This window comes from Cebus imitator, unplaced genomic scaffold (assembly GCF_001604975.1).
Source record: "Cebus imitator isolate Cc_AM_T3 unplaced genomic scaffold, Cebus_imitator-1.0 Scaffold33, whole genome shotgun sequence".
Taxonomy (NCBI): domain Eukaryota; kingdom Metazoa; phylum Chordata; class Mammalia; order Primates; family Cebidae; genus Cebus; species Cebus imitator.
This window is the reverse complement of record NW_016107348.1, coordinates 2,844,344-2,860,649: the sequence shown is the minus strand read 5'-3', so window position 1 is coordinate 2,860,649 and position 16,306 is coordinate 2,844,344. Positions and strand designations below refer to the sequence as shown.

General features: G+C 47.4%; 1 protein-coding gene across 7 annotated transcripts in view; it reads right to left on the bottom strand.

Moving 5' to 3' along the window:
* Window positions 1-2,108: 2,108 nt before the first annotated feature.
* Window positions 2,109-16,306, bottom strand: part of CACNA1E (calcium voltage-gated channel subunit alpha1 E) — a 496,128-nt gene continuing 481,930 nt past the window's right edge. For 4 of the 7 annotated variants that reach the window (XM_017524464.2, XM_017524463.2, XM_017524467.2 and 1 more), the window contains 9 exons: window positions 16,137-16,242; window positions 15,154-15,261; window positions 14,510-14,610; window positions 14,109-14,215; window positions 9,989-10,100; window positions 7,599-7,727; window positions 6,371-6,551; window positions 4,905-5,095; window positions 2,109-3,539 (listed from right to left, as the gene is read on the bottom strand). In XM_017524464.2, coding sequence (XP_017379953.2) covers window positions 2,997-3,539; window positions 4,905-5,095; window positions 6,371-6,551; window positions 7,599-7,727; window positions 9,989-10,100; window positions 14,109-14,215; window positions 14,510-14,610; window positions 15,154-15,261; window positions 16,137-16,242 — 1,578 coding nt within the window. In that variant the 3' untranslated portion in view covers window positions 2,109-2,996. The remainder of the gene's footprint in view (window positions 3,540-4,904; window positions 5,096-6,370; window positions 6,552-7,598; window positions 7,728-9,988; window positions 10,101-14,108; window positions 14,216-14,509; window positions 14,611-15,153; window positions 15,262-16,136; window positions 16,243-16,306) is intronic. The other 3 variants (XM_017524471.2, XM_017524474.2, XM_017524473.2) reach the window with 1 other exon arrangement.

Genomic DNA, 16,306 nt, shown 5'->3' with positions numbered 1-16,306 from the left:
GCCAGTGCCCAAATTTGATCTTGTGGTATATCTCAAACGCTGGCTGTAGTCTTTTTTTGCATGGAGTTTCTCAAGATACTGCTGTGATTTTTAACCAGAGAAAAGAATAGGTTTTGGGGTCTAGAGGGGCCTCTTTTCAAGGGAAAGAGAAGAGGCAGACTCTGACACCTAGCAAGGGAAAGCTGGCATTCACTTTTGTTCAGAGGCAGCAGAAAACCAAACGAGATGATGAAAATGAGTTTGTGACTCAACAGAAAATTATTTTATTTTCTGGTCTTAATAGAAGAGTAAGTGCAGGGTAAGGGGAAAGAAACCCAATTTCTTGGTCAAGGGAAGGTGAATAAAAGAAATCCACTGGCAAAAGAAAAACCAGGTGGTCAGTCAGGTGACCGCATCTGCAGTGCTTTCCAACACTTTATTGAGGACTCAAATACTTGTATGTATGAGTTCAAGGAGTTCAGGAAGGTTTCCTGGCACATTAAATTTAGTGTTTATACTATTTGCAGGCAAATTCCATTTCTGGGAATTGCTCTGCCAGCCTACAGTTCTCCTGTTGAAATGGCACAAGGTATCACTACAATTCCCTTTCTCAAAACACCATGCAATAGACTCACTGGCTCAGAAGGGTCAGTCCTGTTGTAGGCCTTCCCCTAGGGAAAGCTGCATTTCCAAGGTGGAAAAAGCAATTTTGTGCACACGAAGCAGCCCATAGCAGCACTTTGGCATGAAATGACGCTGAGCAGAGGAAACTTGAAAAACAATACAAGGCCCAGCGTCAGTGTTATGTAAGGATGACACCTATTAGGATCGGGGTGTCGTATGTCGCATTCCCAGCCACCCTCAAGCACGCAGGTGCTAAATAGGAGAGGAAAATGAAGATGAAAGAGGAGTTGAGGGTGGGAGAGCTCTGTCTCTGCCTCATTGGCCTCCTGTGTTGGGACAATTTTGGTTTGGAGGCTGACCGTGGGTCATGAAGCTCCATCAATATCGTAAGAGAAGGCAGGGCCATGACAAATTTTCCAGCCATGTGGTTGAATTTGGCTTTTCAGGGCTGATACAGCTATGCCTTATTTATATTTCAATTATTAAAAAATAGGGAAAAATAGGCTCCTTACAAGAAAAATAACAGCTCTGGATTGCTCCTGCCCAAGAGGAGGGTTGAGTCTGGGCTGGAGGGGTGTTTATCCACTGAGTGCTCAGTGCAGGGGTCCTCAGGGTCCCGGGTGGGAGGCTCCAACTGTCCCAGTGGGGAAAGGAGGGCCCTGTTGGGCACCCATTCACCTGCTGTGATGGCACTAACAAGGGACCGAAGGGGAAGGTACATTTCCACCACATGAAGCCAGTGATATGTCCCCTCCAATGGAGCTATATGCCATATGCCACAAGAGCACTGGCTGGGCAAGAAAGGGCTGTCTTGCTCAGTGCTTCTGCATTTGTTTGGGTAGTTGGGAATGACAGGGTGGGACTGTCTGCTCCAGCTCTTACTCTGGGGAGGGGTGAAGCCCCATTTTGGCTCAGGGGAATATGCAAGGTGACCAGGGCCCAGTCTTGTCATACTACTGCGTGATGAGGCCCCACTGGAGCTTGCTTTGCTAGGAGCAGCAGCCCAGGTCTAAGCTGAGGTATATTTACTAATCACCTTAAAGCATCTTGACAGAATGACCTGAACCCCACACCAGCTGCAGAAGCTGTGGTCCCAATGGTCCCTCAGGGGAGGTCCTCAGTCATTCCTGACTTTCACAGAAGCTTATTTCAGTCTATCAGCTTTTCCCATCTTTACAGAAGTCCCTACCCAGTGGCGGATAGCCTACTTGGATATGTGTGTTCTCCCCTCCCGGGGGAGTGGCAGGAAAGGCTAGACCTTTGCATTTGGCCTTACTGGGCTTGGCACAGCACTGGCCTTGCTGCCTCACGGACCAGAGTGCGGGCTGACGCTCAGCCAGGATGTGCTGGTGTGGCCGTAGCACTGTCACACATATTTGATTGCTTCTACACCGGCTGGAAAACAGACTCTGTTCCGAGTCCCTTAGGTGGCCTCTGCTACTCTACCCACACCCTCAGGGTTCCCTGCTGCCCAGCATCTAAAGAGCCAAGGCCTGGAACAGCATGGGATCCAGCGCTAGGACCAAACTCCACTTGCACTGATGCCAGAGCGGTTGTTCAATACTTTTACCTTCACCCTTACCAGAGCCTCAGGCACCCTGTGGACCCTGAGGGACTTCCTGACCTGTCCTAACACTCGGCACCTGCTGTGTGGGTGACAGGCCTCAGGGATGGGGTGCTATGCCCCCAGCACCACCAGTTCTGTTTCTCTGACCGTCTCCCTCATGGTAGGGGCTGCCGGGCTGTGGCTTTTCTCACCCAGACCAGCCCTTGCTGCTGTTGCCTCAGCACCCTGACCCTTTTCGCTTCAGCTTTCTCCTCCCTCCCTGGCATCCGATGTTCCTGACTTAGCCTGTGCCGCCCTGGCAGAAGCAAGCCACAGGGCAATGCATGAGATGCTGCTGCCGTTGCCCCGGTGGCAGTGGTGCTGGGTGAGGCGTAAGAGCTGGCGAGGGAGGAGAGTCGTCTCCTATGGTCTCCACTACTCCCCAGTTAAGAGCCAGAAAGTCTTCCGGGCTTCTCAGGGCACTGAGTGTAGACGTAGGCCAGCTCAATCCCTCCACGGCTTTTAGAAGAGTGGGAAGGGGCAAAGGGAAGCAAAGCCATCCTCGTGTCCCTTCTTCCACAGGAATAACCCTCCACGCTCCTGTGTTTTCTTTCCCCAGCAAAGAGGCAGAACTATGGCAGTGCCCATCTTGCAAAGGGGAATAAAGCAATTTGGTGGGTTTGACTGGTGTTCCGATTGTCCTTTACTTCCTCTTCTCTGATAATGCACGGTGTCCCTTCCATCTTCCTTTTCCCTCTTCCTCCCCCCCGGGCCGCACTGGCTTCCCAATTCTGTCTTGGTTTTCTCCATGTGACAGAAGAGCATGCATCGGAGGGGGGAGCAGCCTCTAGCATTTGTCATCTTCTTCCGTGTCACTCAGCAGGTTGTTGACAGCCCCACACATCATGCCTGGCCCAGGCCCCCCACGCCTCCGCCGCCGATAGTGCCCGTTGGGCATCTGCCAGCTGTGCCGCAGGGGTGGGGCAGAGCCGATGGTGTTGGAACGGCCCAGGCTAGTAGCCACAGCTGCTTCAAAAGTGAGCGTCTCCTCCTCGCCACAGTCTGAGGCGTGGGAGTCTTCATGCTGGGCCAAGTAGGGCTCGGAGATGTAGCGCTGTGGGGAGATGTGTTGGCCCTGCTGGGGGTGCGGGGAGTTGGAAGACTCGGTCAGGCAAGCGCTGTTGCTCTCCAGGGCTTGGGAGGTTAGTGGGGAGCCCTCCTGGCTTCCATCAGCAGGCGGAGAGATGCTGCCCGCATGTCGAATCAGGGAGCTGTAGGAAAGGAGGGGCCGGGGCTTTGGGGGGACGGGCGGGAGCTGCCGACGACTTCTTCTTGGGGTGCTGGTGTCAGAGACAGAGGGGATGGAGCTCTCACTTAGGGAACCTGTGCCCTGTACAGCAGGAGAGACGTGGCATGTTAGACTGGGCTTGGCATGATCCCTGTTAAGGTCCCTACCTCCTTCTAGAGAATTCTGGGGGGGGGGGGGAGAGGCCTGAGCTGGAACTCCCTGTGGTATTCACATCCACCCAGGGACACAGGGATTGAAGCGATTAAGGAGTCAAGAGCATTTAGATGAGGACATCTCAGACTTGAATGTGCACACAAAGCCCCGGGATCTGGTTAAACTGAAGACGCAGACTCAGATGATCTGGGGTGAGGCCCGAGATGCTGCATCTCTAACAAGCTTCCAGGTGATGCTAGGAGTGGCAGGCCTGTGGAGAGCACACTGGGACTACTAAGGAGGCTCTGCCTGTGTAACAAGGGGCACGCTGAAAGACAGCTCCGTGGAAGGTGAGCAGACGCTCTGGAGTTGCTCAGTCTGGGAAACCCTTATTCCTACCCATGTCTTCAGTGGCTTGCTGAACTCAGCTTCTGTATGTGGCACACTCAGCTGCTGGCTCAGGCCACACTTGCCCTAACCTAAACCTCCAGGAGAACATTTCTTAAGGTAGGTGTGACCTATGAACCTCCTGCTCAGAATCCTAAGGAGGGGTCTTTTCAAAGGCAGACTTCTGGGTCTCACCAGAATCCTTCAGGCCCCAGGAATGTGCAGTCCCAGTTAGTTAGCTTTGTAGGTAATTCAATTCTGAACTAAAATGTGAAAACTGCTGTGTCGCTGAAGGTCTGCATTAGCAGCCCTGCCTTTTCCCCACTGATCATTTCTGTTGAGGGGGTCGAAGTGCCATGAATAGACAGAGGGCTGTAGTGAAGAGTGACACAGAGTGGAAGAATGTTTTCACACAGCCCCACTAGTTATTCCTTAGGCACCAGGCTGCTGGTTCAGCAAAAGGCATGGTCTTGTCGGGGCTGCTGGAAGCTAGGTAAATGAGGGTGAACTGCTCCGACTTATGAATCCTGAGCTGAGGGTTGAATCACCATTCTCACAAATACTGATTATCACAAGATGGTCAAAGGAAGCTTTCTGGCTGCAGGACCATCATCTCCTCCCAAATCTGGCTGAGACATCTGTCAACCTATTTATATCTCTGGATTCTGAAGTGACCTCTAGACACCATATTTCTTGGGCGGGGTGGGGGAGTGGGGAAATCTGGTTTCCTGTGAATTCAGATCATCTCTGAGTACACAAGCATTGAGCAGCTAACCTCTGATGTACTATTGGTATAGTTTCCTGTGAAACTCCAGCCTTTCTGGGTGCTTGAATGTGGTTGCTAAATGCCCATGATTTGCACCTAATGATACAGCCCACTCTCTTCCCTGTCCTCCTACTGTAGGCCGGCTTCCTCTCTGTGCTCACCTGTCGGTTGGGCGTCTGTGACCTGCCCTCACTGGGTGACCTGGATTGACGGCGCTCTGGGGACTCCCAGTCAGCCTGGGTCCCTCGCTCCTCTGAATTGCAGCGGGAGACATCAGGAGAGAGAAGATGCTTTCGCTCTTTCGATCGTCCCCTCTCCCTGCCCCCTGAGCGGTGAGTGTCAGACTTGTGGCCTGTGAGAGGTGACAAAAGCACTTGGTTATAAGTCTGACCATGATGATAAAGAGACTTCTGTCTCAGCATCACATCACAGCCTGGAGTTGGACCCTCAGAGGGACCACATGTTTGTGGCCCCTCCAAATTCAAATCTTGAAGCCTAACTGATTCCTGATGGGATGGTGTTGGGAGGTGATTAGGTCATGAGGGTGGGGCCCCCATGGTGAGATTAGTGCCCTGATCAGAAAGTGCTTGCTTCCTTTCTCTCTGCTCTCCATCATGTGAGAACAGAAAGAAGGCAGGGAGCTTCTGGCACCTTGGTGTTGGATTTGCCAGCCTCCAGAACCATGACAAACACGTGTTGTTTAAGCCACCCAGTCTGTGGTAATTTGTTGTAGCAGCCTGAACTAAGGCCCCTAAAAGAATCCTGGCTTCTCCAAGCATGTCAAAAGATGATGAGAAAGACAGGCTGGAAAATTACCTATTTTGTGAGCAGGTAAGTTTGCAAGGTGCCACTAGAGATACATATGTCAAAGAATCTATTCTGCTATTTATGCTACACACAATATGGAATTTTGGTCAACAATATGGCTCAGGAATTCTCTATATCATAAACATGGCTGTGCAACTTTTGGGCAGGGAAGGTGGCGCCAGCAGAAGGGAATTAAGAAGTTTCTATGAACTAAGTAATAACCTACTAACAATGCTGGGGTGAGAAGCCCAGGATTGAAATGAAAGAATCCCAGTTCCAGTCCCAATTCTGGCACTTAATGGCCCTACGACATGGGACAAGTCACTGCTTTTTCAACTTTCATTCCTTTATCCAGTAAAATAAAATGGTTAAACCAGACTAATAATTTGCTTTTTTAAAAACAACAACAACAAATGCTTAAATGAAACTCTAACACAGGCAATAATTCCAAGTAGCACTGTTTGGGTTGCAGTGGAATTGGTGGTTAAAGCTCAGTCCTCACAGTGGGTCTCTAATAAAAAGCCCCAATGGTTTTACAGAAGACTATTTGAAAACCTCTCTCAATTGTAATGATTTGTATAGCCCTGCTCCAGAAGGAAGGGATTGTACCAGCCGTTATGGTAAACACGGAGGAGAGCTTTGGCCTGTTTCATGATGTAAGTCACATATAGGAATTCCCTTCGATAAGGAGAATCCCTCACTTCTACCCTTGTCTCTGTCTGAATTCTTTTCTGGTTATTTACAGTCCTCACCGGAGTAAGTCCATCAGGGCAGGAACTCACTGCCCGATAAGAGAGCTGGACACTGAAGACCTCCTCACCTGAATCAGAGTTCAGACGGTGGGCTGACAGCCGCAGGGAGGAGTGGTAACTCCGGCGACGGGACTTGTAGGTATTTTCACTGCTTCGCTCCATGGAAAATTCCTCCAACCACGAGGAATTTGAACGCTTATCCCGAATAGTGGAAAATGAACGTCTCATGGAGCTAGGGTCTGTCACCACCTGGAAATAGAAGCCCCCAGAGAAACACAAGGTATGGATTAATGATTGAAAAAATCTAAAAGCACAGAAGCAGCAGGACTGAGACTATGAGGATGGGAAATTGTAACCCCTGCAAATGGTAACATCCCTTGAATCTCTCTTGCTCAAACCTTAGCTGGAGGGAACTGTTCAAGAAAGTAGCCTTACATTAACACAGTCACTGGAAATGGCCCAGGATCTTTTCTTCCTGTAGCTGAGTGTACCACGGCAAAGCGAAGCAGACTGCAGGCAGGCACTGTGCAAGCTCCCACAGAGCCCTCTACCATGGGGCACAGTCAGACTGCAGCAAATACTGTGCTGCTTTGAAACATGTGAGGGCAACTGTCTAAAAGGCTACCCCATGAAAGAAGCGTGGCTCTGCTATTTTTTTTAATGCCCTTGCCAGAGAAGGCCCTGCCCTGCAGCCCTAAAGCCTAGGAGAGCTTGTGATTTAACAACTGCTAAGAATGTATCACTCTCCCTCTGCCATCAATCCACCTAGCCCCATTTTAAATTCTGGCCTTTTGATTTGCCACAGATACTAAAACAAACCCACAAGAACTTCTTGTCTCTGTCAAAACCTGATGTAAGACAGACAGACAGGAAACAGCCAGGAAAACAGACAAAGAAATGAGGCGTGGCCTGTACTGGTTAGGACAGACAGTCCTGACACGGACCTGTGTGTGTAAGTAACTGCATATGTGCTGGAGGAGTCAGGAAATGAAAAAAGGATGGGAAAGTACACAGAAAATCCGGAAGATATTATTTGCATGGCTGGTTGAATCTTGAGACTGTTTAGCCCATCCAGAGAGAAGTATGCAATTTTGTTGACTGGGCTGTTGTGGTTAGGGGGTCACTGAAAACACTGGAGGAGCAGGCTCTATTAGAGAAAGCCCATGAACCACGTTTTATTTAGAGGGAAGGGGTGTGGGCAAGTCAAGGGCTCACCTGCAAGTATCGGATATTATTCTATAACCCACCTAATACAGCCCAGATGCCACTGCATTAAGGTAGGTGGTTGCTTTTTACCTGGGGATCCACAGTCAGACGTGGCATAGAAGATGCCCTCCCAGATCCCGCATGCTCCTGGGTATCCGAAGGAAGGTAGATGCCACGGTTAGAGGGCTGCACGCTTTTTAATTCACTAACCTCTGGCTCCTAGAAATAAACACACAGCCATGCTCGTGGGACTTGGTTCCATCTCATTGCATCTCATGTCCAGTGGACAATTCAGCCGCCTCAAGAATGGCTTTCAAAAGAGAGACTTGCAGCTTTTAGGCCTCAGTTGTATGTATATGTGTTTTTGTGTGCACATACGTGCTCTGTGTCCCAGGCAGGAAGCTCTAGCTGGGTAACCACGTTGTAAAAGGTAAGTGAAATTTAGTCACATTTAATTTAGCTGAATATATCCAAATATTAGCATGTCAACATGCAATCGATATAAAAATCAGAGAGTTTATATTTTGTTTGCACTATCCACCTGTGGCTAATGGCTATTGTTTTGGATTGAGCCAGCCTGGAGTGTTATTAGGTTGGATTGGAAATCTCTAAGGTTCTGTCGTTCTTGTTAATTTCCTGGTTAAAGACAGTTAGTTTGGCAGTCGTGCATGCTCTATACAGATAGCGGTGTCATTGCATAAAGAGCTGTATGGGAGATGTTTACATGGGCTACCCAACAAAGAGAGCTAAGAACATCTTGGGCAGATGGAGATCATACCAGAAAAAGCTATTTTATATTTAGCAAATGACACCCTAAAAACATGTAGGCATCGCCCAAACGAAAGAGTATCTGGGACCCCCCCCTCCTTAGCCTCTCTGACCATTTGGCTGAGTGGTTTCTCGTGTGTATGGGAGTGGTACTTTCCCAAGACATGTGCTATGTGCACTTAAGGGAGTTATAGTGTTTGTGGTACATGCTTTATACAGCACACGGTTCTGACTCCAAACAGATGCGGTAACAACACTGCAGTCTACAGGTATCAGAGGCGGTGTGAGACGCACACTCCATATGCACAGACACAGTCATGGGACTGTGGACGTGGAGCAGGGGCCCCGAGGGATGGGCAGAAGTACACACAGTGGTAAGTGTGTAGCACAGGCTGACACCTGAATTGAATTACAGACACCAGTACTGACAATGAGATGAACACATATCCAAAAAGTCCTGGCACTATGGCTCAGCCCTGGGGAACCCGCAGAAATGATGTCATAAAGTCTCCCTGTGAAAGAAAGGACACATTATTGCGATTTTTTTCCCCACTAGACACATCACCAGGCAGACAAAAAGCTGTGAGGCCCTTTTAAGAATCCAACTATCTATAGCAATTAGCCCTAGGTCTTGGTGCTAAGTTCCTCACAGGGGATCGCAGGGGATGACTCCAGGAGTTCCTACCCACCTCATCAAGAACACCCTCAGGCAGTCAGTCGCTCAGCCCTGGGGGTATGTGGACTAGCTGTCTTCCCCAAACCACTATGCAGGATTCTCTGTCTCAGCATTCGCAGGAGATAGAATCACACAGTTGTTGAGCTACTGAGGGTTTATCGCCCTCTGAGGGGGTGCTCATTCCCTCATACATCATTATTCATTCAGCACAGTAGCAGTGAGGAGGGAAGAGCCACGGATGAATCAATTTAAATGATATGGAACTCACTTAGTACAAGCTGTCTGTACAGACTTTTGCAATTCTAAGCTGAGGCTGGGGTGGGGGACCTTGAGCTAATGGCTCCTGAACCAGCAATACTGGTAAAGTCGATGATGCTTAGGAACCATATTTTAGCTTTGTATTAACTAAGCCAAAACTTCAATCTCCCTCTCGTCTTTAAGCTTGTCTCACTAGGTCTCAGGAATTTCACCACTTATGCTAATAAACTTATTTTGGGGTCAGGAAAGTGACTTTAGGGGCCTGTAAGAATGTCTTTGACTTTGTGGAATTGTGACCAAAAGGGACAATGTGCCTGAACCCACACAGAGCAGAGGTAGGACAGTCTTCTGTACCTCCTGGCAGATGGCTCGTCACTGTGGCATATGCTGCCACTGGGCATCACTAAGGAACGGCATGGGGCAGTTGTGTGTCCCACAAGCAGTACCTAGCTACACTAAGAGGCATGGTTAGTGTCAATCATTCTTTGGTGAGGCATCTTCAAGCTCCCCATCAAAGGCGAGATTTTATATGTGACTTTAGGTCTTAAGTTCCTGCTGCAGGGAAGGGACCGCTTAGACTGTAGAACTGGAAGAGGGAACATTTTCAGACCACACAAGAAACTGAGCTAGAAAAGGGCTGAGGCAGGACACCCCCAGGGCAATTGGCTGGACTACCAGAAAGGATTTCCTGACGGATCATGACTATGTAATAAAAGTTACTGAGAGGGATCAGGAAACCAAGGAAGTATTTTCGAGGTCATATAACTCATGCATTCACCAGAGACTGCTGTTCCTGGAACTGTCCATCATCAGCAGGGTCCATACAAGCCAACTGGAATATCTCCTGTGGAGAGAGTGGACTCATCGAAGGATATCCAGTCCGGCCACTCCTGAAAAACAATGTCCAATCCAGAGGTAATGAGGGACAGTCATGTCACGGCTGCCACTAGCAATTCCCACCCCAGCAGGGCAATACCTGTTAGCCTTGACTGGCTTTCGTAAGTCTGATAACTTAAAAAAAAAAAAAAACACTGGAGAAGACAGACTGGTGTTTTCGACCTGCATCCTGCCTTTGGAACCATTCATTATTCTGCTGGGGACTAGCATATCTGCAACAAATGACATCATTTGTCCCACTCAGCCATATGGAAGACCAACACTAGATTGTAAACCTGTTTCTGCTCAGTTTCCCCATGTGGTGGAAAAAATACAATAGTTTACACAGTGAACAGTTTGTTTCAATATTAAGCAGCCATGGTCTTTTTAAAACATTTCCCTACTCACAGTAAGAATATGGTCTTATTTTGCCAATATCCCCGGCCAAACTAAACAGTCCAATTCCGTTACCATTTATTGAAAGAGTACTCTGTACCATACGCTAAGTCTGTTGGTTCATGTACTGAGAAGGATTTCAGATGTGGTGGTGAAAAAAGAGGACAGGGATAAAGTCCGCCCAGGGTTTAGAGGTCTCCAAGTGAAAAGAATGGAGAACTGGCACAGAATAAACCACTGTCTGGTACTTCCAGACACTCTTAACCTGATGGGATGCACTGGACTGGTTTGGAGAGCAAGAGGCAGCCAAGCTTTCTGGAGAATGTGGTGCCTGTTGCCAAATTATTGGCTGACTGCCACCAGTATGGTGATAGCCACCGTCTGACCTGCTCAAGAACACAGAGTGAGCTTCCAGATAATGGAACTGGGGTCAGTGGCTGGGCAGCAGCTCTCTTGGTGGTGGAGTTAGTTAGGAGGGAAGAGATGGGATACCATCTCTTTTAAGTCTATTGCTGATGACTCTGCATCCCATGGAAAACTCAGGGCATGAGCAAGGATTGTCAATTACTTAAAAACATCCATAGGTATGGTTTTTATATTAAAGGGAAAGATCTGAAAAGCAGAGAATCACCTAATCTGTCCCCTTCTGACAGTGAGAGCTTTTGCTGAGTTTTCACAGCTGCTAGAGAGTGACCTGATATTTAAATGACCTTCCTAAATGTCTGTCATCTTTCTCACTGTGGCATCGCCAGAGAACCACTGAGAACAACATGAGCACAGCTAGTATAAGAATGGGTTCTCAGCTCTGCGCTACGGCTCACACCTGTCCTCTCAGCACTAGGGAGGCCAAAGTGGGAGGACAGCTTGAGCTCAGGAGCTTAAGATCAACCTGGGCAACAGAGTGAGATCATGTCTCAGAAAGAAAGAAATGGGTTCCTTTTTGTCCTACAGGGAGTAATTACAGAATCCTTAACAGAGGGAGATGATCCTTGGAAACACTTACCTGTCTCACAGAGTTGAATAAGTGGAACTTTGAAAACTTTATCAAGCTGGGGGATAAAGTCCAGAATTCTGAACACTGTCTCCCTCACGATCCCTACCTCACCAGCCTCCTCTTGTACCACTTTCCTATTTGCTCCCTGCATTCCAGACACGCCAGCCGTTTTCAGTTCATGGGATATGCTAGGCTTGTTTCTGCCTCAAGATTTTAATAGAGGCTACTCCAAGAGTGTAGAACACTTATCAGAACTATAATTAAATAACTGAAAATGCAACTTTTCTTCTATCTAATAATCCTCTGTTTAATGTCTGGTTTTCCATCAGATTTGAGGGAGTGACCCTATCTGTTATGTCCACCACTGTACCCCTAGATCAACCTCTACTGAGCAATGCATGGCTCCAGAAACACAGATGGTTCTGAGGAACCAGGCTGCTATTCCACCAGTGTCCCATTTTAGGAAATGTATTAACATGCACCCAAAGGCTTCACCCAGAATCCTTTGCTTCCTCCTTCCCCTTTAGTCCGTGTAGCAAATCAATCACCAAATCCTGTCTGGTCTATCTACTAAATATCTCAAGTCTGACCATCTGTCTCCATCTCTAACCCACTCATCCAAGCTACCATCACTGATAATGTACACAACTGCAGTAACCTACAAAATGGTGTTCCTGCCTCTAGAACTGCTCCCCTCCAATCCATTTAGTCTCTACTGAATTTAAAAAAGCACACAACTGATCACATCATTCTGATGCATAAAACCTCACCATCCTAAGACAAAATGCAACATCTATCCTGCTTATAATGCCCCCAAAATACTAGCCCCTGTGTATCTCTCCAAATCCACAACTTAACACCTCCCCTGAGCTCTCCATGCCCCAGCCATCATGACAGCCTTTAGGTTCCTTAAACTCACCATATTTTCTCTTACCACTCTTGAAGAGCTTGTCCTCAAGTCTCACTCAAATGTTACTTCCTCAGGAAGGCCTCTCTAAACCCTCAAACTGGGTGAGCTGTTTCCACGACATCACAACAGCCCACCCCTCAGCACTGTTTGCCTGTATTGCTCTTGTAATTTCTTCTTCCAGATTTGTCTCGGTGGGGACTTGTTCTCTGCTGTAGCCTCAGTGCCTGAGCCAGCTCTGGGGCCATACTGGCTCTTAATAGATATTGGTAAAAATCAATGAGTAAATGGATCAATAAATATATGGGGAAAAAAGCCGAAGTGATCCTATAGTGGGGGTTAATTTGCATAGCAAATTGCTGTAGATAAAACAGAGATTGCAATTAAGGGGTTGGTATCCCTCATTTCAAAGCTAAGGACTGGCCAAAAAGTGTAAACCCTTCCAGTGGAGCAGTCCCACTGTTCCGATCATACTTCCTTCCCTTCCTCTTACAAAGACAGAAAATAAACACTGACTTGTTTTCTGTGGACAGGAGAATTCACATCCTGCACTTCATCACATCAAATTGTAAACAAACAACACCAATGGCTTTGGCCTTGGTCTGACTCTGGTCCTTTTCTTCTCTTCCAAAGGTGTTGGACTTTATCTCTGAAAACAGTGCTTTTCAAAAACAGATCTCCAGCACCACAGGCAGAAAGCAATCAATGATCTGGGCAATTCCAAATGGCTCCAACAGAGGTCTCATTCTCAAGCCCTGAGTATCACTCCCCTGATAATTAAGTTATGCAATTTAGTGATTTCTGGTTTATAAGAACTGGGACTTTGTTAAACCCAATCACAAAAGCTCACTTACATCGAGTAAAGACTCACGTTCTTTGGATACTCACTAAATGCTTGCTGATGATCAAAATATAGTAAGATACATATGCTATACAGTAGATAAATTGAGGCTAAGGCTTATCACTCAGAAGGATAAGAAAATTCCTTAATTTGGATTTTATTTCCACTTCTATTATAGAAAAAGGTCCCTTTCTGAATAAAGGCCCCTTTTGTTCATTAAAGAAAACATGGTATAGTGAAAACACTCTAGGGTCAGAAATAACTGACTTAAATTCCAATTCCATATTCTACTAGCCGTATGACTTTAGGCAACGTAGTTAACCTCACTTAGTCTCCAGTTTCTTCATGTGTAAGGTGATATTAATATATACCTCCAGGGTATAGTAGGCTGCTGGAGTGGGAATCAAGTGAGATCCTGCAAATAGTGTCTCTAGAAGTGTCAACCTCAGGGAAAGCAGTAACTGCTGGTTCTCTTCCCCTCTTACACTCAGTCAGCATGACACCCGTGAGGGAGGTTCTATCTTCCAGCGGGACACTAGATCCATGGGGAAGCGATAACCAAGAATTAGATAGGAGATGATGATTCTTCACAACAGAACTACAACTAAGACCCAAGTGGATTAAAAGACAAGTCAAACTCCCTTCTTCTATTGTTGATTCACAATGATCGGTGTCTGAAGCTAACCACAGTGCTAAGCATGCTTAGTCTGTTTTTCTTACTCCTGCTGAAAATCATTTTACAATATCCAACTTCAGATAAAGGATCACTCAAGCTCAGAGTATTCTTTCTTAGGCCCTTCTGAGCAGTGAGTTTTGGGGTCTGCACAATGGCATGGGTGACAGATGGCAAGCAGCCATGCCAGAGACGTTTTGGTGCTACTCACAGGCCTGAAACGGGGTCCTGCTGGAGGTAAGGCAGGGCTTTGGCATTAGCAATAATCTCCTGAGGCAGAGATGAGGGCTCCATGCGCTGGAACATGGGGGCATTTTTCTGGGTTAAAAAAGAAAAAGGGAAGGAGAAGAAAATTCCAGTGACTACGGAGTTTGCTATGGGGAAAATAGTTTACATGGATAATACAGGCATATAACTTACTCTTTGTGTGACTACTTTAAACTTCGATCCACTGGGTTTCTAATTCCACATCACTAGCAAGTTCTTGGGCCTGCACCCATTACTGCTGCTTCTAAGTCCCTGCAGGGCACTATGCCCCAGGAATGCACAGGCCTATCCCCTCCTGGAACTCCTCACGGCCCACCCGCTTAGCATGCTGGCATTGACCTTCACCTGTTCCTCCAGCTGCTGCCTCTGCTTCTTCACCTTACTCTGCTTATAGTAGTCCATGATCATCATTGCTGCATAGATTTTGCCCACAGTCAGGTCAGAGGCTAAAAACACAAATGTGGCATGACAGTGAAGAGGGGGAAGATGAAGGGAGAGATGAGGAACCTCTAAGATTTGTTACCCACTCTGCAGCAGGTGTGCACTGTCAGTTACCCATTCAACCAACCTATGGTGAGGGCCCCCATGGTGCCAGGCTCTAAGGATACAGAGTGCATAGGTCCTCGATCTGTCCTCAGGGGGCTTGCATGCCCACCTAGTGATGGTTATGATACGGAGGATAGGCAATACATGAGTAAGCATCACACCTACCATCCTAAATCTCTACAGCTAAGTGACAACATCCTTTCCCCCAGGAGGCTTTGCTGAGCAGTATTATGTAGAGGGAGAGAGCTATACCCAGGAAGTCTCATCCACAACCACTGTGACCTATCTTAAAGAACATATTTTCAATTAATAATGACCAAAGGGACTTAACGATAAAAGGGCAAACTTCCCTTATCTCTTCGATCGCTCTTGGTTTCCCCAGAAGATGTGGCCTTCACATGCTGGGCCCACAGTGACAAGGATATCCAGGAGAAGACCCGAACCTTTGGGCATGGGCACAAGCAGATCCAGCATCTTCTGGGATAGGTGGGGCCAGATGGCTAGGGTCTCCTTTTGTAGCTCCGAGTCTAGCTGCTGCCTGTCTGCACCACCTAGAAGAAGATCCATTACTAGCAAATAGATCAGAACAGACCCAGAAATAACAAGGACTGAGGGAAGAGGTGGGGGTAGGAGCTGAATGAGCAGGGGACCTCATATTCTAAGAGGAGATCTTGGCATTTAGTGATGGTGGGTCTCGCAATACCAGGTCTTTCTGCTGAAGAAACAGAACACATTTTGGCTCCCGTTTTCAGTGACTCAGAGATATCCTGCCAAGAGATCTGAGGCCCTGAGACTAACAGCAGCTTCCTCATTCATTCTGAAAGCCTCCCAGGTGCTCAGTATACCAGAGGAGAAAATTAAAATAGCCGCAAGTACATTCCTCAGCCTTCTTATCCATACATCAATCCTTCCAGCAACCCAAACTCCACAGTCTGAGTGACCTCATTTTACAAGGATTTAGATCGGGCAAGAACAGAAAGGCCAAAGGTCCAACTGGAAGTAGTAGTAAACCTGTTCTCTCCTAAATCAGTGATTAGAAATCAAGAGGAATAAAATACTACCAGGGCCTCTATGGTAGCACCTTCTGCTACAGACGCCTCTCAAGACTTCAGAGAAAATAAGCCATACGTGGAAAAGGAGGATAAAATTAACCTTTGGTCAATAAATATTTCTAGAATACATATTATAAGCCAGACACTAAACAACATATACTTTTAACTCTGAAAGCAGCCCCAGAGATGATCAAACCATTCTCTGTACCAGAAGGAAATGGCAAATATTAGTTATTGAGTCAGATACTTGATGTTCAGATGACTGCATTGTTGTGTCCTTAGCCGGATGGATGATAGTTCAAATATCTCCGTCCTGTGCCACCTGCATGAGTTGTTCTAGAATTCCTCCTTCCCACCTCCCTTCCGAAGCTTACCTTTGGCAATTTTAATGTCCAGAGCTGTCCGGATCAGAGCCATAAGCGTGGAGGTGAAGTGTACCGTCATGTCCTCAGCTACTGGCATGTTCATCAGGACCAGCCTCTGTGTGGAAGAGAAAAAAGAAAGAGCAGGAGCCAGAGCTAGACACCTAAGAAGAAGGTAAGGC